This window comes from Saimiri boliviensis, chromosome X (genome assembly GCF_048565385.1).
Source record: "Saimiri boliviensis isolate mSaiBol1 chromosome X, mSaiBol1.pri, whole genome shotgun sequence".
Classification (NCBI taxonomy): domain Eukaryota; kingdom Metazoa; phylum Chordata; class Mammalia; order Primates; family Cebidae; genus Saimiri; species Saimiri boliviensis.
In genome coordinates this window covers 49,380,099-49,404,347 of record NC_133470.1, presented here as the reverse complement: position 1 = coordinate 49,404,347, position 24,249 = coordinate 49,380,099, and the positions used below count along the sequence as shown (strand labels likewise).

The window sequence follows — 24,249 nt, the reverse complement described above, 5'->3', positions numbered from 1 at the left end:
ACCTGGTGATCTACCCGCCTCAGCCTCCCAAAGTGCTGGGATTACAGGCGTGAGCCACCGCACCCGGCCCCTGATTTTCTTTTTAATTTATTTTAATTTAATTTAATTTTTTTTTTTTAAGAGACAGTGTTTCACTTTGTCACCAGGGCTGTGGTACAGTGGTGTGTGATCATGGTTCACTGCAGCCTCAAACTCTAGGGCTCAAGCAGTCTCCTCCTGCTTCAGCCTCTTCAGTAGCTGAAACTACAAGCATGTGCCACTGTGTCCTCTAGTTTTTTGAAGTTTTTGTGTGTGGAGGGTGTGGGTATAGGTTGGTGGTACCTCCCTTTGTTGCCTGGGATCGTATGGACTTCTGGCTTCAGATGATCCTCCCACCTCAGCCTCCTAAAATGCTGGGAATACAGGCATGAGCTACTGCTCCTGCCCCAAATTACCTCTGTATAGCTTTTTTCAGTACTTGCTGTAGGTATTACATTATACCTATAACTTACCAAAAGCAACTGCTCATGACATTTTACCAGTTTGATTGAAGAGTAGAAACTTTTCTTTACATGCCTTTATGTTCCTTTGTTTATAATATAATTAATCTTTTTGTTGTTGTTGAGACAGAGTCTTGCTCTGTTGCCCAGGCTGGAGTGCAGTGGCACAGTCAAGGCTCACCTGCAGCCTAAACCTCCTGGGCTCAAGTGATCCTCCCACCTTGGCCCCCTGCCTCCCCCCAACGCTTGGCTGATTTTTTTATTTTTTATTTTGTAGAGACTGGGTCTTTGCTGTGTTGCCCAGGCTGGTCTTGAATTCCTGGGCTCAAGCAATCTTTCCGATTCAGCCTCCCAAAGTGCTGGGATTACAGGTGTGAGCCATTATACCCAGCCTTGTTTATAATATAATGAATCTTAAATATTTGTTCTATATGCATTGAGAACCACATTATACAGTGGTATAATTTTTGCCTCAACCATCAAACATGACGTAGAAAACTCGAGAAGGAAGGTTTATTGTATTTACTCATGTTTTTATTCTTTTTTTTTTTTTTTTGGGACGGAGTTTCACTCTTATTACCCAGGCTGGAGTGCAATGGCTCGATCTCGGCTCACTGCAACCTCCGCCTCCTGGGTTCAGGCAATTCTCCTGCCTCAGCCTCCTGAGTAGCTGGGATTACAGGCACGCGCCACCATGCCCAGCTACTTTTTTGTGTTTTTAGTAGAGACGGGGTTTCACCATGTTGGCTAGGATGGTCTCGATCTCTTGACCTTGTGATCCACCCGCCTTGGCCTCCCAAAGTGCTGGGATTACAGGCTTGAGCCACCGCGCCCGGCCTCTCATGTTTTTATTCTTTGTTCAGTCTAATTTAACTGATGTTTCAGGATTCCTTCTTTATCATTTTCTTTCTGTTTCAGAGAGCTTCCTTTACTCATTCTTTTATTTTATTTATTTTTGAGACAGGGTCTCACTCTGTTGTCCACACTGAAACAATTATGTGATCTTGCTCAGCACAATTTTTGCCTCCCCATGCTCCAGCGATTCTCCTGCCTCAGCCAACCGAATAGCTGGGATCACAGGCACGTGCCACTACATTGGGCTGATTTTTGTATTTTTAGTAGACACAGGGTTTCACCACGTTGGCCAGGCTGGTCTTGAATTCCTGACCTCAAATGATCCATCTGCTTTGGCCTCCCCAAGTGCTGGGATTACAGGCATGAGCCACCGTGCCGGGCTTTTAGGGTAAGTCTGTTGTCAACAAATATGTTTAGTTTTCCTTCATCTTTGTTTCCCTCGAATTCTTAGGGGATCTTTTCACTTGATACCAAACTCTGGGTTTCCAGTTCTTTTATCCCAGCACTTGAAAACTATTCTGCTACTTCCTTTTGGCCTCCATGGTTTCTGATGAGAGAGCCTCTGTTATTCAAATTGATATTCTCCTTGAGGTAATGTGTCGTTTGTCTCTCATTGCTTTCAAGATTTTTCTTTTGTCTTTTGCTTTTAGGAATTTGATTAAGCCTTGTCTTAGTGTGGATTTCTTTGGGTGTGTCTTTTGTTGTAGTCCTATAGGTTGCTGAGGCTCTGTTTTTGTTGTTGTTGTTGTTTTTCGAGAGAGTTTCACTATTGTCGCCTAGGCTGGAGTACAATGCCACAATTTCAGTTCACCGCAGCTTCTGTCTACCAGGTTCAAGTGATTCTCCTGCCTCAGCCTCCCAAGTAGCTGGGATTACAGGCGTGCGCCACCACGCCCGGCTAATATTTTATATTTTTTGTAGAGACAGGGTTTCACCATGTTAGTCAGGTGGGTCTCGAACTCCTGACCTCAGGTGATCCACCCACCTTGGCCTTACAGAGTGCTGGGATTACAGGCGTGAGCCACCATGCCAGGCCAGCTGTGTTCATTTTTTTTTCCAGTCTATTTTCTTTCTGTTGTTCAGACTGGATAATTTCTATTGTTCTATTTTCTTTCTTTCTTTCTTTCTTTTTTTTTTTTTTAAGACGGAGTTTCACTATGTTGGCTAGGCTGGTCTTGAACTCCTGACCTCAGGTGATCAGCCCGTCTCGGCCTCCAAAGTGCTGAGATTACAGGTGTGAGCCACCATGCCCGGCTATTATTCTATTTTCAACTTACTTCCGCTATTGTCTCCATTCTGCTGTTGAACTCATCTAAAGAATTTTCATTTAAGTTACTGTATTTTTCACTTCTAAAAATTCTGTTAGGTTCTTTTCTATCTTCTGTTTTTTGTTTTTTTTTTTTTTTTCTCTTTTTTTTTTTGAGACGGAGTTTCGCTCTTGTTACCCAGGCTGGAGTGCAATGGCGCGATCTCGGCTCACCGCAACCTCCGCCTCCTGGGTTCAAGCAATTCTCTTGCCTCAGCCTCCTGAGTAGCTGGGATTACAGGCACGTGCCACTATGCCCAGCTAATTTTTTGTATTTTTTTTAGTAGAGATGGGGTTTCACCATGTTGACCAGGGTAGTCTCGATCTCTTGACCTCGTGATCCACCCGCCTCAGCCTCCCAAAGTGCTGGGATTACAGGCTTGAGCCACCATGCCCGGCCCCATCTTCTGTTTTTTAAGAGATTTTCTATTTTTTGCTGACACTTACAAACTTTTTTTTTTTTTCGAGATGGAGTCCAGCTCTGTCTCCCAGGCTGGAGTGCAGTGCTGTGATCTCAGCTCACTGCAACCTTCGCCTCCTGGGTTCAAGCGATTCTCCTGCCTCAGCCTCTCAAGTAGCTGAAATTAAAGGCATATGTCACTATGCCAGGCTAATTTTTGCTGACACTTTTTATTTATTTCTATTTATTCATTTGTTTCAGGCATGTTCTTAATTGCTCATTGAAGCATTTTTATGATAGCGCCTTTAAAATTCTTGTCAGATAATTCCAACATCTGTGTCATCTCAGTCTTGATATCTGTTGATTTTCTTTTCCTATTTGAGTTGTGATTTTCCTTGTTCTTGATATGACAAGTAATTATTTTAATTATATTCTGGACATTTTGGGCATTATGTTATGAGATCCTGGATCTTATTTAAGACTTCTGTTTCTGCAGGCCTTCTCAGACACTGCACTCCAGTGGCAGAAAAGGGTTACCACTTCATGTCCCAACTTGGTCTTTGGTGGTATCTGCCACCTCCTAGGTGGGTGGATCCTGCTGTCCCTAGTTGGTCTGCCTTCTTCCCTTCACCTTTCAGAGTCTTATGTTTTATATAAAATGTCCAAGGTTTTTAGCTGTACTTGGAGGGATAGGGAGAAGTGCATCTACTTCATATTGTTCCAGAACTGGCAGTGATGAGTTAATCTTAACCTAATGGGGAGAAATACTCACTCCTTTATTTGGAGCAACTGTTTCTCCCCATTAGGTTAAAATAATGTGCCCAAAGCTACACAGTTAGCTGGACCACAAATCAAACCTGGGTCTCCTGTATTCTCACTGTAGAATACAGTACTGTAGACAATATAAAGCAGTGTTTGTTAGAAGTTATGAAAGATAGGGAAAATCAGATATGTGCTTTGTGCTAGGCATCATTCTGGACACAGTGGGTTGGGGGGATATGGCAGTGAACATGAGACAGTAATAGTTTGTCCAGTGGTAATACATGGTCTAGAGAAAAATAAGCAGGGTGAGCAGGAGGAGGAGTACCACCCAGGGTTGAAGTAGTGGTTATTTTATACAGGATGATTACGGATGGGTTACATTTGAGACTGAAGGAAAGTGAGGAAGGGAACCATGCTGGTAAGTGGGGGAATAGTATTCCAGGTAGAGGAAATAAAGGACCCAAGTGGGGAGAAGGCCTGGCATGTTACCATTCCAGTCCAATGTTAATGGAACAGAGTGAGTGAGGGGAGGTTATAGAAGCTGTGGTTGAGTGGGGTGTGCACAGATCATATGCAGCAGTGATTTTCGAAGTGTGGTTCCCATACCAGCCAGATCAGCATCATCTAACTCATGCCAGTTCTTGGATCCCACCCCAGACTGACTGAATCAGGAACTTGAAATGGGGCCCCAGAATCTGTGGTTTAACAGCCCTTCAGATAATTCTGATGCATGCTAAAGTTTAAAAATCACAGGTATAGGGTGTAAGGACTTGGTTTTTACACTGGATGAGAGCTGCAGAAGGTTTTTGAGCAAGTGAGAGTTGTGATCTGACTGAGGTTTTGGCTCTTGTGAGGATAGACTGAAGGTGAGGAGGAAGGTGGAAGCAGGGAGAATTTGGGGGCTACTGTAGATCGTTATTCCTTAAAGTGTGGTCCCTAGACCAGCAGCATCAGCATTACCTGAGAGATCATTAGAAGTGCACTTTTATAGGCCCAACCTATTTATAGGACCAACCCAGTCCTACTGAATCAGGATCTCTGGGGATTGGGCCTAGGAATCTGTTTTTATTTTTTATTTTTTATTTTTTTTTGAGACAGAGTTGTCTTCTGTTGCCAGGCTGGAGTGCAGTGGTGGGATTTTGGCTCACTGCTACCTTCGCCTCCTGGGTTCAAACAATTCTGCCTCAGCTTCTCGAGTATCTGGGAATACAGAAATGTGCCACCAGGCTCAACTAATTTTTTTTGTATTTTTAGTAGAGATGGGGTTTCACCGTGTTGGCCAGGATGGTCTCAGTCTCCTGACCTCTTGAACTGCCCACTTCAGCCTCCCAAAGTGCTGGGATTACAGTCATGAGCCGTTTCACCAGCTTGGAATCTGTGTTTTAACAGGCTTACCAGGTGTTTCTGTTATTCCCTAAAATTTGAGGAACACTTGTCGAGTTGGGCAGTGGTGGCTTAAACCAGAGTCAGTGGTGATGAGAAGTGGCTGGATTTTGAATATATATTCATACAGGATTTGCTGGTAGATTGGATTGGGGTTGTGAAAGAAGAAATTCAAGAATGACTCAATTTGAGGAATTTGGTGTAAATGGAACTAGTGTAATGGGGCAGTGACTGAGGGGATCATGATCACAAAAGGGTTTTTTTTTTTTTTTTTTTTTTTTACTTTTTTCTTTTTTTGAGATAGAACAGCCTGTTTGTGTGCATGTCAGTGAATATGAAGTTATTCTGTTGGTGCATCCAGAATTTAGTGAGGCCTGTTACATGGCAAACTCATAAAGGAGACATTTCCTGGGTACGCTGGAACTTGCTGTGTCCTTTGCATTCCTTTAAGTCCTGTGTGCCTGGAATTGGGGTGGGGGTGGAAACTGGTGAGAATGGTGAATGCTTCAGCTTCTGGTTTTATGGATGGCGCTCTGTCTGGACCTGGATCCTTGAGCACCCTCAGAAAGCAGAGGTTGAGCAGGTAATAAGCCAGACGGGATCTAGAGCAACATCATCATCTCTCAGGCATCTCCAATCCTCAGCTCACACTCAGTTCCACATCCCTGGAAGAATTGAGTGTCCACTTTGGCATGCTCATAACACTTGACTGTATTAATTATCCCTCATTATATCCTGGTTTTATACACACACACACACACACACACACACACACACACACATTTTTTTTTTTTTGGAAATGGCGTCTCACCCTGTCACTCAGGTTGAAGTGCAATGGTGCGATCTCAGCTCACTGCAACCTCCACCTTCTGGATTCAAGTGATTCTCCTGCCTCAGCTTCCTAAGTAACTGAAATTAACAGTTGTGTGCCACCACGCCTGGCTAAGTTTTGTATTTTTAGTAGAGACGGGGTTTTACCATGTTGGCCAGGCTCGTCTTGAACTCCTGACCTTGTAATCTGCCCACCTCGGCCTCCCAAAGTGCTGGGATTACAGGTGTGAGCCACCGTCCCGTCCCCTGGTTACATATTGTTGTGATACAGTGGAGTCACAAAATCCTGAATTTTTATCCTGCTCTGCTACTTACTAGTTTTGTAATTGCCAATAATTTACTTAACTACTCAGACCCAGATTTCTCATCTGTTAAATTAAAAGAATATTAATGATGATGATAGCTAATACTTACAATGTGCCAGGAACTTTAAGTACTTTACCTATTTTAGCTCATTTAATCCTCTTAACCACCCTGTGAAGTGGGTACTGTCAGTACTTCCATTTCACAGATGCAGAAACTGAGGTGCAGAAAGGTTAACTATAAACTGCTTAAGTTCACATGGCTAGTATGTGGCAGAGGTAAGATTCAAACCTAGGCAGTTTGGCTCCTAAGCCTGTACTTTAAACCTCTGCTTCTTGTGTTTAATGTCTCTGAATGTTGTATGGAAGGCCCTGATTTGTTGTGGAGATTAAATGTGATAATATGTAAAGGTCATAGCTCAGTTTTTTTCTCAGTACCTTTTATGCAAACTTCAAATTCACTCGTTCACTTGCCACCCTGTTACCTTGCTTTATTGACTTTATAAAACTTATGAAACTGTTCTGACACTGCCTCTTTGTCTCCTCCTCTAAGGTGTCCAGTCCATGACGGCAGTGTCTGTGCTCAATCAATATTTGTTGAATTTATGCACTCATTTACTTAACAAATACTGAGTGCCTACCGTGTGCTTGGCTTTGTAGTATATGATGGGGATAACTCAACTTAATCACAAGACCTGGTGCTATAATAATTATCCTCTTGACTAAGGAAGCTACTCAGAACAAATCAGTATTTAACACCCTTGGTCCCAGGTGGTAACTATTGAGATAGTGCAGCCAGAAGCCCGATTTTTCATCTGTCTGCCTCCCTGATACAAGGAGTTGTCTAGCACATTGAATGTTTGTTGAATAGTAAGTAAGGCAAGACTGAGAGATGGGAAAGGTGAGGACTTTTGATAAACAAGATATACTACCTGCCAAATGTAGTAGGTACAGACAGCAGGTAATTGAAGTGATCAGTTCCAAGGCCTCGTGGTGAAGGCTGAAATGGGGGTAGTGTGTGGGGGGTGCCACTGCAGCAGGAAAGAGGAGGAGCAGGAATGTTCCAGGTAGAAGGAGCTATGTGAGGAAACCCAGGGGCTAGAGCTAGACAGAATATGGTACTGAGAGTCCACTGACTTTTTAGAGCAGGGCTGGCTTCATGAATGTGCAGTCACTATAGTCACACGATGCCCCATGCCTGAGGTTTAATATTCTGTGGTGGTTGTCTTGAAATTCTTAATAATTTTGCCTTTGATTTTGTGATTTGTATATGATGAAACAATGGAGTGTGTGCTGGGGACTTAGAGCCTTGGCTCATATGTGATTCTACCTCCTGCTGTCTTTCTACCTCTCAAAACAGGTTCTTGGCTAGCTGCCTGGGGCGCTGGGCTCAGGTGCAGGTGTGGACAGAGTTGGTTGGGTGCATGTACCCTGTGTACTGAGTCACCGGGCAGGGCCCCAGGGTACTTGTGTGGGCCTGCACTCACCCCTTCAGTTATTCCTATACCCAAGAGAGTGTGACAGTTAATAGCATATTAAAACTGCATGCTAAGTTGAGAGACCATGGAAGAAAGGAAAAAAACTTTTCTGTTTTTTGAACAGGGAGTTCCCACTTTGCATTTGCATTAGGCCCCACAGATTGTAAGTAAATGGGCTATGTAATAGGAATGTCTCCCCTAGCTTACACTGTATGTGAGGAGCAAGAGGTGAGCTCAGCCAGAGAGGCAAGGTCTTTTGGGCCATGGGAAGTTGATACTTTACCTTAGGAGAAATAGGGAGCCTGTGAGGCATTTTAAGCATGGGTTGATAGGATGAAATTCGCGTTTTTTTTTTTTTTTTTTTTTAGACGGAGTTTCACTCTTGTTACCCAGGCTGGAGTGCAATGGCGCAATCTCGGCTCACCGCAACCTCCGCCTCCTAGGCTCAGGCAATTCTCCTGCCTCAGCCTCCTAAGTAGCTGGGATTACAGGCACGCGCCACCACGCCCAGCTAGTTTTTTGTATTTTTTTAGTAGAGACAGGGTTTCACTATGTTGACCAGGATGGTCTCGATCTCTCGACCTCGTGATCCACCTGCCTCGGCCTCCCAAAGTGCTGGGATTACAGGCTTGAGCCACCACGCCCGGCCGAAATTCGCGTTTTTAAGTGATCACTTTGGCTGTACTATGGAGGGCCAATTGGTTAGAGACAGTTAGGAGGGCAGGACAATAACACAGTTAGAGATAATAGTGGCCTGAACTAGTGCAGGGGCAGTAAGGATGACAAAAGGGCACAATTGATAGCTAATAAAGAGATAGAGTTGATAGGACATGGTGATAACTTGGATAATAACAACAAACATACAGAGCACTTACTATGGGCCAGACACTGTTCTAAACACTTTTTATATGTTCATTTACTTTTGATAACCTTATGTAGTGGGTATAGTTTTTATCCCCATCTTACAACGAGGAAATTGAGGCACAGAGAGGTTAAATAATTTGTCCAAGATCCCACAGCTAGTAAGTAGCATAGCCAGGATGCAAACCCGGAGAGTCTGGATTTAAAGTCAAGTGTTCTTGATGCTAGAATGCCTACTTCAAGGTATAGTGAAGGGGGAAGGCTAGAGGTGAATCAGTGATGGCTGCCAGGTTTCTGCCTTGAATGCCTGGTGAAGTGGAGCTATTTGCTGAAGTGGGAAACCTAAGAGAGGGAGCATGTTTAGGGGACAGACAGAGGGAGAAACTGAGTTTGGACATGTTGAATTTGAAGTACATGAGTGGTTATCCTGTAGAAATATCTCTTCTGGGAGACATTTGGAGGGAAGAGTCTAAAACCCAGCAGGAAGGTCTGACTTGGAGTTATAAGTGCATAGAGGGCACATGGAACAGAGATGAGAACAATGAGGAAAAGTGAGGAGAAAAGAGTGCCCAGCTAAGAGGACCTAAGAAACTTAAACATTTAAAGACTGGGCAGGAGAAAAAGTTCATCAGGAAAAAGGAACAGACAGAGACATAATTATAATCACATCACATCTTTACTCAAAATGGCTGTGACGCTTTAGTTCTTGTGACTACCCAGGAAAAGCCAAAGTGCTTTACAGTGGCCTACAAGACCCTACTACATGAATCTGTTGCCTTTCTGACTTGTTACTGTCTTCCTAGCTCTCTATTCTAGAACACTCTCCTTCTTTCTGCTGCTTTCATAGTCTAGGGACATTCCACCACAGGGCTTTTTTGTACTTGCCGTCCTTATTGGAATGCCCTTCCTTCATAGCTACATGAGGGGCTTGCTCCCTTATTCCCTTCGAGTCTTTATTCAAAAGTCATTTTATCAGTCTTTCCCTATCTTCCCTTCCCTATCTAATATTTTATCCTCGCTACCATTCTTCCTGGCTCCGCATTGTGTGTTTGTGTGTGCTGTGTATAGTTACACATTCACACGTATATTCCTCTATATTCCCCTTCCTGTTTTACTTTTTTTCTAACTAGGTCTCTTCACTATCTAACATACAATGTATTTCACCAATTTGCATTGATTTATCTTGTTTCTTACAGTGTATTTCACCAATTACATTGATTTATCTTGTTTCTTGTCTGCCTCTCCACTAGAAAATCAGCTCTATGAGGGCAGGGATTTTTGTATGCTTTGTTTTGTGTCTTTATCTCACCAGCACCTAGAAAAGCTTGGCAGATGCTCACTAAATGTCAGCTGAAGGAATGGGCACCAGGCAAATGGGGCATTATAGAAGTCAAGGGTAAAGAGCTTGTTGGGTGGAAAGTACAGGGTTGGCAGTGTGAAAATGCTGCTGAAGTTGAGATAAAGCAGATAAGTACTTACTGCATATATCAACAAGGAGGTCAGGACATCAGTGAGATCTATTTTAAAGAAGGTGGGGACTAAGATCAGACTGTAGCAGGGGATGAGTCACAAAGTGCATATAGCAACCCTAAAGTATTGATTTGGCTTTAATAGAACACCTCTGGATACTACTGGGCAGCTAGGGGTGGGAGGGAGACTCTTCACTGTATACACTTCTGTACTCTGAGTTTTGCACCATGTACTACGACTGTTACCTGTTCAAAAAAGGGGTCATTATCAAGCTGCCTAGGTTTGTTTATTTTGTTTTAAGTGGCATAGGTTTAAAGAAAGAAGATGTTTGACTGTAAAGGGGCAGACAGGAAGAAGGGAGGTTGGAAGATGGGTAGGTCTTGGTTTTTCTTATTGTAAAGATGAATAGACTTTTTTTTTTTTTTTTTTTTTTTTTTTTTGAGACGGAGTTTCGCTCTTGTTACCCAGGCTGGAGTGCAGTGGCGCGATCTCGGCTCACCACAACCTCCGCCTCCTGGGTTCAGGCAATTCTCCTGCCTCAGCCTCCTGAGTAGCTAGGATTACAGGCATGCGCCACTATGCTCAGCTAATTTTTTGTATTTTTAGTAGAGACGGGGTTTCACCATGTTGACCAGGATGGTCTCGATCTCTTGACCTCGTGATCCACCCGCCTTGGCCTCCCAAAGTGTTGGGATTACAGGCGTGAGCCACCGCGCCCGGCCAAGTAGACTTGCTATTGTGAAGAGAAAGTAGAGAGAGAGATTGAAGATACTGCAGAAAGAAGGAATAATTGTGAGAAGATAAGAAAAGATGTGATCCAGGTGGAAAACTTGGCTTTAGAAGGAAGGAGAGATACTACTTTTGTTGTGACAGAAAAAAAGGATGGGTGTAGAAGGAGGTAGATTTGGTGATGGGAAGTTAGGTAGTTCACCTCTGATTATTTAATTTTCTCTAAGAAGTAGGAAGTGGCTGGCATGATGGCTCACACCTGTCATCCCAGCACTTTGGGAGACTGAGGTGGGAGGATCACTTGAGGCCAGAAGTTTGAGACCATTTTGGGACAACAAAGCAAGACCATACACACACGCACACGCACACACACTGGGCATGGTGGTGTGTGCTTGTAGTCCTAGCTACTTGGGAGGCTGGGGCAGTGGGATCACTTGATCCCAGGAGTTTGAGGCTGCAGTGAGCTATGATTGTGCCAGTGCTCTCCAGCCTGTGTGACCCAGTGAGACCCTGACTCTAAATAAACCAAACCAAAACAAGAACATTAAGGAACTCAAAGAATGAAAGCAAAGGATGCTAAAAAATCAAAACAAAATCGGAAGTAGTACGAAGCAAGGTCATTTGCTGAGAGAGAAGAAGTGGGTAGTGGGGTGAGACCTTTGAAATAGCCACTGTAGATAATAAGAGAGAGTTGAGTGAGGAATTACAGAAGGATTGTCAGGCAGCATGATCCAGATTTTTTTTTTTTTTTTTTTTTGGGAGATGAAGTCTTGCTCTGTCACCCAGACTGGAATGCAGTGGCACAATCTTGGCTCACTGCAACCTCTGACTCCCGTGTTCGAGAGGTTCTCCTGCCTCAGCCTCCCGAGTAACTCGGACTACAGGCATGCGCCACCACACCTGGCTAATTTTTTGTATTTTTAGTAGTTTCACCATGTGGGCCAGGCTGGTCTCAAACTCCTGACATCGTGATCCACCTGCCTTGGCCTCTCAAAGTGCTGGGATTACAGGTGTGAGCCACTGCACCTGACCTCTTTTTAAGTCTTTAAAATGTGAAATAAGCAACAGATATTTATTGTAGGAAATTAGAACAGGTAAGATAAAAAGGATTACCTGTAATTTTTCATTCAGAACTACTGTTGACTGTAACTTTTTTTTGTCTTTTTCATTTAATAAAGTATCTCAAGTTTAAAAATTAGGTTATAAGGTTGGGTGTAGTGGCTCACACCTATAATCCTAGCACTTTGGGAAGCAGAGGCGGGTGGATCAGTTGAACTCAGGAGTTTGAGACCAGCCTGGCCAATGTGGCAAAACCTTGTTTCTACTGAAAATGCAAAAACTGGCCAGGCGTGGTGGCACATGCCTGTAATCCCAGCTACTTGGGAGGCTGAGGCTTGAGAACCACTTGAACCCAGGAGGCAGAGGTTGCAGTAAGTCATGATTGCACCACTGCCTAGTTCAGTAACTCCTAACCATATGCGGCTGCTGAGCACTTGAAATGTAGCTAGTATGATGGAGGAGCTGCATTTTAAATTTTACTTAATTTTAATGGATTTACACATAAATAGCCACATGTACTTAGCTGTTCTACTGGACAGCACTATTCTAGACATTATAAAAAATAAAAATTTCCATAAACCTTGACTGTTTTTTATCTTTTTCAGTTGTGTTGGTGTTGAAGAGGAGAAGGCTGCTGACATTGACCTCTACCACTGCCCCAACTGTGAAGTCTTGCATGGGCCCTCTATTAGTAAGTAGAACTTAGGGTTTCCAAGAGAGGACAATCCAGAGGAGAAACAAAGGAAAGGAAACTTGGGGCAGTGATTGCTTTTACCTGAGCACTTCAGATTCTTCTTCTTGAGGACAAAGCAGAAACCTACGCAGGCTCCACAGGCCAGCAGCTATCTCACTGAGAGGGCAGAGAAGTGCATAACTTCATCTCCCTCCTTCCTAAGGGTTGTATGGAGAAAGTACTCATCTTCACCAGGAACTTCTGAATTTGTGAGGGCGTCACTGACTCCAGATGTTCCAAGGTGGTTAGATTGGAAGAGAAGGATCTGCTAAGGCCTTTGTTCTTAGTTTCATAGCTCATGACTATTCTGACTCACAATCTCTCATCTTTTTCTGGCTTAGTGAAAAAACGCCGTGGATCTTCAAAGGGGCATGATACACACAAGGGGAAACCAGTGAAGACCGGGAGCCCTGCATTCATCAGAGAGCTCCGGAGTAGGACTTTTGACAGGTGAGGAGCCCTGCCTCCAAGGGCTGGTGAATGCCAGGGTTCTGGGAGGCTGGAATTCACCTCTTCGCAGCTTTCCCAGCGGCTGTCCCATTAGGTGCTTCCCTGGTTTGTAAGTGTCTTCAGGGCTCTTCAAGTTTCCTCTGGTTTGGTCAGTTTTAAGTTTTGGTAGTTGGGAGGCAGTATTCACCTAAGTTATATTACATTCACCCAAGGAGTGCTGACTAGAAGCAGTCTTAGGATCAGAAAGTTTAATTCTCTCATAGAGAAGAAGAAACTTAATATAAAAAAATTATCGGTCATGTATTTCTTTTTTTTTTTTGGAGACGGAGTTTCACTCGTTACCCAGGCTGAAGTGCAGTGGCACGATCTCGGCTCATCGCAACCTCCGCCTCCTGGGTTCAGGCAATTCTCCTGCCTCAGCCTCCTGAGTAGCTGGGATTACAGGCACGCGCCACCATGCCCAGCTACTTTTTTGTATTTTTAGTAGAGACGGGGTTTCACCATGTTGACCAGGGTGGTCTCGATCTCTTGACCTCGTGATCCACCTGCCTCGGCCTCCCAAAGTGTTGGGATTACAGGCTTGAGCCACCACGCTCGGCCTGGTCATGTATTTGTTTTATGATCAAAAAGAAGTTTTATCTTTTTTTTTTTTTTTAATTCATCTGGCCTTGTTAAAAGTAAATTACATGAATTAAGCAAAAATAATGAGTTAAAAAATAAGGAACAAAGTGTTCTCTTTTGCTTGGTTTTTTAATTCATTGGACCATGTTCAAGTTTTTAATAAAAACGGGGTTTCACCATGTTGGTCAGGCTGGTCTTGAACTCCCGACCTCAGGTGATCCGCCTGCCTTGGCCTCCAAAGTGCTTGGATAAGAGGCGTGAGCCACTATGCCCGGCCTATGTTCAAGTTTTTAAAAAGCAATTTCAACTTTGATTTTAGATTCAGGGAGTACATGTAAAGTTTCGTTACATGGGTATATTGCATGCACTGAGGTTTGGGGTGCAAATGGTCCCATCACCCAAGTAGTGAACATAGTACCCAGTACCTAGTTTTTCAGTCCTTTCCCCACTATCTCCCTCTTGACTTGAGTGGTCCCCAGTGTCTATTGTTCCCATCTTTGTCTATTGGTACTCAGTGTTTAGCTCCTACTTAAAAGTGAGAACAAGCAGTATTTGGTTTTCTGTTCCTGCATTAATTGGCTTAGGATAATGGCCTCCAGCTGCATCCATGTTACTGCAAACGACATGATTTCATTCTTTTTTATGGCTGTGTAGTATTCCATGGTATATATGTACCACACTTTTCTTTATCCTTTCCACTGTTGATCGGCACCTTTGATTCCATGTTTTACTCTTGTGAATAGTACTGCAAACGTATTAGTGCATGCGTTTTTTGGTAGAATGATTTATTTTCCTTTGGGTATATACCCAGTAATGGGTTTGCTGGGTCAAATGGTATTTCTGTTTTAAGCTCTTTGAGAAATATCCAAACTGCTTTCCACAGTGGCTGAACTAATTTACATTCCCACTAGCATGGTATAAATATTCCCTTTCTCTGCAGCATTATCAGAATCTGTTATTTTTTGACTTGTTTTCAGGTTTTCTGTAGCTGAGGTATTACTTGGAATAAGTGTTTCTTCAACTTTATATTTCTTGTTTTATTTATTTAAAGGCAGAAATTCTCTGTACCCTGGACTCCTCAGGTTCCTTCTCCAAAGTTAACCTGTTATTTGTAGATTCTTTCAGAATAGTTTTTGCATATATAAACAGATTTTTTTATTCCTTTTTTTGACAAAAATGGAAACACTATATTGTTCTGTATCTTGCTTTTTTAAAAAATCTTACATATATTTGAGATCAATCCATAATAGCACATACAGATGTTCTTTTTTATAGCTGTTTAATATTACATTGTGTGGTGTAACATTTATTTAACTAGTCCTCTACTGATGGACATTTAAGTTGATTCCAGTATTTTGCTATTAGATACTGTAGTGAATATCTTTGCACTTAAGTTTTTGCATATGTGTTGAGTATATGTAGGTTTACTATCTAAAAGTAAAATTGTTAGGTCAAAGAACATGTGCTTTAAAAATATCTATAAATATTGCCAATCCCAAAGTGGCTGTACCATTTCATACTCCCACAGATAATGTGTGGACAGTGCCGATTTCCTTGTATCCTAGCCAGTATTGTTTATTATCAATTGTTTTTGCCTTTCTGATAAGATAAATAGTGAAATCCTGCTGTTGCTACTTGTACTTCTTTTTTTTTTCTTTTTTTTTTTTTGAGACGGTGTCTTGCTCTGTTGTCTAGGCTGGAGTGCAGTAGTGCAGTCTCGGCTCACTGCAACCTCTGTCTCCTGGGTTCAAGCAATTCTTCTGCCTCAGGCTCCTGAGTAGCTGGGATTATAGGTGCCTGCCACGATGCCTGGCTAATTTTTATATTTTTGGTAGAGATAGGGTTTTACCATGCTGGCCAGGCTGGTCTCCAACTCCTGACCTCAAGTGATCCTACCCCCACCTTGGCCTCCCAGAGTGCTGGGATTACAGGTGTGCACCACCACACTCAGCCCACACTTGTATTTCGTTGATTATGAAGGAAGTAAGTAGGTTTTGTTTTTGAGACAGGCTGGAGTCCAGTGGTGCAGTCACCACTCACTGCAGCCTCGACCTCCCTAGCTTCGGTGATCTTCCCTCTTGTGCTTCCAGGGTAGCTGGAACTACAGGTGTGTGCCACCACGCCCAGCTAATTTTTTTTGGTATTTTCTGTAGATGGGGTTTTACCATGTTGCCTAGGCTGGTCTCCAACTCCTGGGCTCAAACAATCTGCCTTCCTTTGCCTTCCAAAGTGCTGGGATTACAGTTGTGAGGCACTGCACTCAGCCTTAGATTTCATACATTTATAAATCAGCTTGACTGTTTTCTCTTTGAACTACTTGCATGAGTTGACAGGCATTCTGTTGTGTTACTAATTTATAACAGCTTTCTTGCAGAAAATTTTAATTTTTATATGGTTAAATTTATTTATTACTATTTTTAAGGACGACTGGGCCTTTCCCAGATTTTTCTACTCTAAAAGCTTTATTTTTTGCAATTTAATCTTTGGACTGTCTAGGATTATGTAGAGAATGAAATAGGCCGGGCGTAGTAGCACTTCGGGAGTCTGAGGCGGGCGGATTACCTGAGGTTGGGAGGGAGTTCAAGACCAGCTTGACCAACATGGAGAAACCCCCATCTCTACTAAAAATACAAAAGTAGCCAGGCGCGGTGGTGCATACCTGTAATCCCAGCTACTTGGGAGGCTGAGGCAGGAGAATCACTTGAACCCTGGAGGCAGAGGTTGCAGTGAGCCGAGATTGCGCCATTGCACTCCGGCCTGGGCAACAAGGGTGAAACTCCATCTCAAAATAAAAAATAAATAAATAATGGGATAGGCATATTGAGCTTAATATATTTGTCTCAACACAAGTTGTCAGAGTTGTCAAATACAAATCTTTTCTCCAACATGATTTAAAAAGAAAAGTATTTTCCTTCTTTTCTTCCTTTTTGTTTCTTTTTTATAAAAAGAGACAGGGACTCTTGTCACCCAGGCTGGAGTACAGTGGCATGATCAAAGCTCACTGTAACCTCCAACTCCTGGGTTTAAGTGATCTTCCTGCCGCAGCCTCCCAAATATCTGGGACTGTATAGGCCTGCACCACCATGCCCAGCTAATTTAGAAATTTTTTGTGGAAACAAGGGTTTCGAAATGATGCCCAGGCTGAAACTTGCTAAGTATGCATGTTGAGAAAGTTGTTGTAAAAATATTTTTGTTTTGTTTTAATCAGTCTTTTCTCTTTATTTGACAACGTTTTAAATTGGGTAATGCTGCTCTGGGTTAGAACTAATCCGCCAAACTTGTCAGATATGTCTTCTTTTTGGCCAGGCTATTGACTGATTTCTTCTTGTCACCCAGACGAGCACCATATTGGCAGAATACTCCCCACCTCTGGCAGTGACCTGGTCTCTTGCCTTGGACAGGCACATGAGGTTTTTTGCCATTTGTTGCCAGCTCACATTAGGTCCCGTCATGGAAACTCCACATCTTGGGTGAGTGGCAGCATCCAATAAGGGCCTCAGGCTCAGGCTTTCTCTCCTGTGGCCCACAGCTCAGATGAAGTGATTCTGAAGCCCACTGGAAATCAACTGACTGTGGAATTCCTGGAAGAAAATAGCTTCAGTGTGCCCATCCTGGTCCTGAAGAAGGATGGGTTGGGCATGACGCTGCCCTCACCATCATTCACTGTGAGGGATGTTGAGCACTATGTTGGTAAGGCACTACAGACACTCTTAACTGTAACATTCTTCATTCCTGTCAAGATCTGTGTCCCTTACCCTCCAATCTGTTTTTGCATTTCCTCTCTAGTCATCTTGGAAATCTAAGGTGAAGTGACTTGTCCAAAGTCATTCTTTGGCAGAGATGGAGCCCAAATTCTAGTCTCCTTCATTCTCCTTTCATTCATTCACTCATTCATTTATCAGAGACAGGGTCTTGCTCTGTTGCCCAGGCTGGAGTACAGTGGTACAATTAGCTCACTGCAGCCTCTACCTCCTCCTATGCTCCAGGGATCCTCCCACTTCAGCTTCCCCATTAGCTGGGACTACAGGATTGTACCACCATGCCTAGCTAATTTTGTTTATTTTTTGTAGAGATGAGATCACACTATGTTGCTCAGGCTGGTCTTGAACTACTGGGCTCGAGCGATCTTCCTGCCTTGGCCTCCCAAAGTGCTGGGATTATAGGCGTGAGCCACTATGCCCAGATCCTTCTCCTTTTGATAGTCCATACAACCCTAGGTTGAGCTCCGTCGTTTTTTTTTTTTTAACCTGGGAAATTTCTAGGGATCATCATCTCTCTTCTGTTGAAATGAGAAAGCTTTTGACTGTTGCTCTCACATGCCACTTGTTGTCTGGGCATGTGTTTCTCTGGAGAGGATGAGAAGAAATGGAGAAGCAAGGCCCAGGCAGGTGGATTACTGTGTGTGAGGCTATGTGTATGGTAGTTCCATTGCCCTAGCAGATCTGTGTCTAGCACGTAGATCTAAGGAAATGGTGATGAATTCCTACCCCTGCCTCCCAAACACACAGAGACACACTCTCTCTCTCTCTCTCTCTCTCTCTCTCTCTCTCTCTTTCTCTCTCTCTCTGTCTCTTTCTCTCCCCCTCCCTCCCTCCCTCTCACTCACTCCGAGGAGAGAAGCTTTGAGTGTAAGGGACTGATGAGGGGACAAGAGAGTCTTCCACAGTCCCGGAGACTACTTGTTGCAGAACCTATCTCTTTACTCCAGGTTCTGACAAAGAGATTGATGTGATTGATGTGACCCGCCAGGCTGACTGCAAGATGAAGCTTGGTGATTTTGTGAAATATTATTACAGCGGGAAGAGGGAGAAAGTCCTCAATGTCATTAGTTTGGAATTCTCTGATACCAGGTAAGAGGAGCAGGAGTAACAAAAAGCCTAAAACTTGTGTGATATATATACCTAGTGTACATTCATATTCCTTTTTTTTTTTTTTTTTTTGAGATGGAGACTTGTTCTGTTGCCCAGTTCCTTAGGCTGGAGTGCAGTGGCACAATCTCAGGTCTCTGCAACCTCCTCCTGGGTTCAAGCAATTATCCTGCCTCAGCCTCCCGAGTAGCTGGCATTACATGTGTCTGCCACCATGCTTGGCTAATTTTGTATGTTTAGCAGAGACTGGATTTCACCATGTTGGCCAGGCTGGTCTTGAACTCCCTACCTCAGGTGATCTGCCTGCCTCAGCCTCCCAAAGTACTGGGATTACAGGCATGAGCTACCATGCCTGGCCTCATGTTCTTTTCCCTTTTTCCTGGTCGTTTCTTCCTTTGGGATGGCGAGCTGGGTTCTATTTTCTAGGGTAGCTGCTCACATTATAACAGTTGAGTCATATTTCTCCTCTAGTTTCTAGCATTGGATAGATCACACAGTAGCTATTTTAATTAATTTTTGTCTCCTTTTTCGAGACCTTAGGACAGCCTTCTTTGACCTTTTCCTCCTATATACAACATGGCATAGTCATTGTGTAACTACTGGAATAGGTCCTCAGTTCTTGGAAATAGATTTACGAAAATTACTCCCATGTAGGTTTCTTATATTTAAAAAGAAAAAAAGAAACCTGTTTACCTTTTAAATGATTATATCTGGACTCACACACTATATATATACGCCCACCACCACACCCAGCTAATTTTTGTATATATAGTCTTCTCTTTGGGTCAGAACTGTGAGAAATACCAAGAAGTCATCTTTTTGCCCTTAGGAAACTTACTGTCTCATTATTTACGTTTTAAACTTTTAATTTGTAGATTCATAGGAAGTTGCAAAGAAGTGTACAGGGAGGTCCTGTGGACTCTTTAGTCACTTCTCTCAGTGGTAACATCTTATGTAATTATAGTACAATATTAAGACCCTTGGTGGTGTTTTTAAGATGCAAGGTTAAACAATCTGAGAGTGTTTAAAAATCATATTTGTTTTTGTATACCTCACTTTCTGCTGACAGAATATTCAAGGTAGCTTACAGAGATGTGGAGAAGACAAAAGAGAAAATTAGAACAAAAGTGAAATAAGATTGTGAAATAGGATGCATGTGGTGGGTACTCTGCACATAAAATGCTTTTATGAATTCTGGATAGTTGGTGGAGTTGGACTATAGAGTTTTCAGTGAATTTTCTGAAGATCAGAACAGAGAGAGGAGTGCAATATTATAAGATTTGTGGCTTTTAACTTAGGATTAAAAACAACCAGATGTTTCAGAGAAACATTTCTTTACCTGGAACTGAGCCCTGAGAGGTTGCTCTAGTGTTTCTCATAAAGAAGACACTGTGAGATGGGGATAGTGCAATAAATTCTATAATCCACATGCCAAGTGAGTAGTCTGGAGTGGGGTGGGGGAGTGTGACCATTTAGTGGAGGAAATGAACACCTTTGACTGGAGAAGGCTGTGGAGCTGGGACTTGGAACTTCTGGATATGAGTAGAATGAGGATACTGACCAGACTTATAGAACAGTAATAAGTGTTCTATGTGCCTTTGGGGATTCTGTGGAGGGAAGTTGTTCTCTGACTTACCTAACCCTTACTGAACTGTGGGGTATATTATTCATGCCTCAACCTTGAATTACCAATCACCTGACATCTGCTCTCCATCCCTTCCTTGCTAGGCTTTCTAACCTTGTGGAGACACCGAAGATTGTTCGAAAGCTGTCATGGGTCGAGAACTTGTGGCCAGAGGAGTGTGTCTTTGAGAGACCCAATGTACAGAAGTACTGCCTCATGAGTGTGCGAGATAGCTATACAGACTTTCACATTGACTTTGGTGGCACCTCTGTCTGGTACCATGTACTCAAGGTAGGAACGTGCATGGCTTCTGGAGGCAGCCAGGCCTTGGGCCTCCCTGTATATGTCACATGGCAGCACAGAACAGGCTGCTAAGGCCTGCCTGCCTCCCAGATTCTGTAAGGGTGACATTTCCACATAACTACTCTATCAGGGTTCAATACTTGGTAGATGGATCATGGATACAGTGATGGCCTGTTCTGCAATTTTGATGCTTAATCAAACGTTTTTAATAATAGTGGATGCTTGAGGTTTTCCTGATTGTTACCTTCTTTTTTTTGTTGTTGTTGAGACAGAGAAAAAGCAAAGATTTTATTTATTTATTTATTTATTTATTTGCGATGGAGTTTCGCTCTGTCGCCCAAGCCGACAGTTGCCAGTGCTGGAGTGCAGTTGCATGATCTCAGCTCACTGCAACCTCTGCCTCTTGGGTTCAAGTGATTTTCCTTCCTCAGCCTCCCAAGTAGCTGAGATTACAGGCACCCACCACCACACCCAGCTAATTTTTTATTTTTAGTAGAGACGGGGTTTCACCATGTTGGTCAGGCTGGTCTCGACCTGACCTGAAGTGGTCCGCTTGCCTCCACCTCCCAAAGTGTTGGAGTTACAGGCATGAGCCACTGCACCCAGCTGTTGTTACCTTCTTAATTGAACCAATTTATATTTATACCAGCTTGTATGGAAATGTCCGTATTTACTTTGGAAATTCCTGATAACATGAGAAACTTCCATTCCTCCAACTTTATTGAAGTATAATTTATGTACCGTAAAATTAATACATTTTGATTGTACAATTTGATGAATTTTGACAATTGTGTATAGTTATTTAACTGCCACTGTAGTGGAGATAGAACATGTATGAGAAGTCTTTTTAAAGTCAGGAATTCTATAGTTTCCTTTTTAGTAGTTTGTACAATTCTGTAATTAGTGTATCAATTGTCAGTGACTATAAAGGATTTTTGAAGGTTGGAAAACAAATATCTTAAATAATTTTGATTTTCACCATTGTTCACACTATTTAGTTTTCTTTGTTACTATTATTTTTTTACTTAGAATCTGATTATATCACCCAAGCTGGAGTGCGGTGGTGCAATCATAGCTCACTGCAGCCTCTAATTCATGGGCTCAAGGGATCCTCCCACCTCAGCCTCCTGAGCAGCTGGGACTATAGGTACATGCCATCACTCCCAGCTAGTTTTTTCCTTTTTTTTTTTTGAGACAGTGTCTCACTTTGTCACCCAGGCTGAGGTACAGTGGCATGATCATGGCTCACTGCAGCCTTGACCTGCTGTGCTTAAGTTATCCTCCCACTTCAGCCTCCGGAATAGCTGGGACTACAGGTGTGCACCACCACTTCTGGCTAATTAAAAAAAATTTTTTGTAGAGACTAGCTCTATGTTGCCCAGGCTGGTCTCAAACTCCTGAGCTCAAGTGATCTTCCTGCCTTGGCCTCCCAAAGTGCTAGGATTACAGACATGAGCCACTGTGCCCAGACAATTTTTTTTACTTTATTTTTTGTAGACACAGGGTCCCATGCCCAGGCTGCACTTGAGCTTGGGTTCAAGTGATCTGGCTTGACCTCCAAAATGCTGAGATTTCAAGCTTGAGCCACCATGCTTGGCCTAGTTTTCTTATCAGAAAAGTCAAAAGAATGGAAAACTTGGATTATGGCTCTTGTCCAAATGATCACAAGTCCTTAACTAGATGTTTCCATTGGTTTATTATGTAGAAATTGGAATGTGTAAATGAAAGTGCTATTATGAAAATTTAGGTTTAACTCTTATTTTAAAATAATGGCATTTTATAGAAAAGTTCAAAAATAATGGGAATAATCCCTATCTTCCCTTCCCCGAGATTCCTCAGATGTTACCATTTTATTATATTCTCTTTCTATAAAGGAAACACAATAAAACGGCTATATATATATTTTGTTCTGAGACATTTGTGCATAGTTGCAGACATAATATTCCTTTGTATCTTAGTAATTCAGTTGTAGTTTTTCTTTTTTTTTTTTCTTTTCTTTTTTTTTTTTTTTCGAGATGGAGCCTTGCTTTGTCACCCAGGCTGGAGTGCAATGGCGCAATTTTGGTTCACTGCAACCTCTGCCTCCCGGGTTCAAGGGATTCTTCTGCCTCAGCCTCCCAAGTAATTGGAACTATAGGTGCGCACCACTATGTCTGGCTAATTTTTTTATTTTTAGTAGAGACGAGGCTTCACCCTATTGGCCTGGCTGGTGTTGGAACTCCTGACCTTGTGATCCACCCACCTCGGTCTCCCAAAGTGCTGGAATTACAGGAGTTAGCCACTGTGCCAGGCCCAGTGGTAGTTCTTAACTACAACTTTGTCTTAAAACTTCATCTTAAAAACAAAGACAATGTCTTAAATAATTTGTATAGTTAATCAAAATCAGGACGTTAACATTGATATACTAGTACCTAATCTACAGATCTGATTCAGAATTCAAAAATCATGCCAGCTAATTTTTGTATTTTTTAGTATAGATGGGATTTCACCATGTTGGCGAGGCTGGTCTCGAACTCTTGTCCTCACTTGTATAACTGATATTTCTAGTGTTACTTTTCTACATTGAAATTTATTATTGTGAAATACTGGTTAAACGAGTCATGCTTTAAGCATATATTTGTGCTACTGGGTTGTTGTTTCTTTTCTTTTCTTTTTCTTTTTTTTTTTTTTGCCAAATTATCTTGTGTTTATCCAGGCAAAACACAATTAGGAAATAAATGTTCTTCCAAAAGATAATCACATAATCTTCCAGAAGTCCTTGGGCGATTACTGAACTTTTAAACTTTTATTAGCTTTGATTGCAGGTGTGGGAAGGAACACTCTGTAAATGGCATTTGAAGGCAAATTCAATTTTCTTCTCATCAGTAATGTGGCCTTAAATTCTCCTAAGGCTACTAGTATTGATCTACCCATCTATGGAGGCCATTTTTTATTTGGCATTGTGTCTGAAATAGGAACACTTGGTGTACATTTGTCTTAACTTGAACAATTTTGTTTGAAATGCCCTTTCCAATTTGTTTTTGTCAAGTTTATAGAGACTTAAAAGTACAAAAAGCAAAGTGACCTTTTGAAGTTTTCCAAATCCACATAAAAATGATTCTTGGATGGATTTGGGTAAGAACTCTGGCCTATTGCCGTGGTTTTGGAGCATGAGAGAAATAATAGCCCTTTGGAGTACCCCTTAAGGACTTTTCTGGAAACCCTTTTGACACTTCAACCTCTTTTTGTTTCAGGGTGAAAAGATCTTCTACCTGATCCGCCCAACAAATGCCAATCTGACTCTTTTTGAGTGCTGGAGCAGTTCTTCTAATCAGAATGAGATGTTCTTTGGGGACCAGGTGGACAAGTGCTACAAGTGTTCCGTGAAGCAAGGACAGACACTTTTTATTCCCACAGGTCTTTCCTTGGTCGCCTCTGGAAGGGTTTGAGGGAGGGTGGAAAGAAGAAGGGAGCTTTTGGCCCGACATTATATTAATCTGATTATGTGGGCTGTCTTTCTCATACCAGCCAAAGGTCCAGAAGGGCTTCAAGAAATTCCATGTGTTGGTCAGTGGGCAGCATGGTCATCTGGGGAGGCTGAAAGTGGGGAATGTCCAGGAGGAGGCTGATAGACTTTTTTGTTCTGGGTTGATGTCAGCTTGATGAGCAGATAAGAGAACATGACTCTAAGCCCTGTGACTCTAGGGATAGTAACTGGGAGGCTGGCATTCTAGGCTCTAAGTCAGAATGGCCTGT

General features: G+C 42.6%; 1 protein-coding gene across 7 annotated transcripts in view; it reads left to right on the top strand.

Annotated features, from left to right (window-relative positions):
• Window positions 1-24,249, top strand: part of PHF8 (PHD finger protein 8) — a 105,304-nt gene that overhangs the window by 9,526 nt on the left and 71,529 nt on the right. For all 7 annotated transcript variants that reach the window (XM_074391815.1, XM_010331565.3, XM_010331571.3 and 4 more), the window contains exons 3-8: window positions 12,521-12,606; window positions 12,990-13,098; window positions 17,249-17,409; window positions 18,428-18,569; window positions 20,316-20,502; window positions 23,748-23,910. In XM_074391815.1, the coding sequence (XP_074247916.1) occupies window positions 12,521-12,606; window positions 12,990-13,098; window positions 17,249-17,409; window positions 18,428-18,569; window positions 20,316-20,502; window positions 23,748-23,910 (848 nt within the window). The remainder of the gene's footprint in view (window positions 1-12,520; window positions 12,607-12,989; window positions 13,099-17,248; window positions 17,410-18,427; window positions 18,570-20,315; window positions 20,503-23,747; window positions 23,911-24,249) is intronic.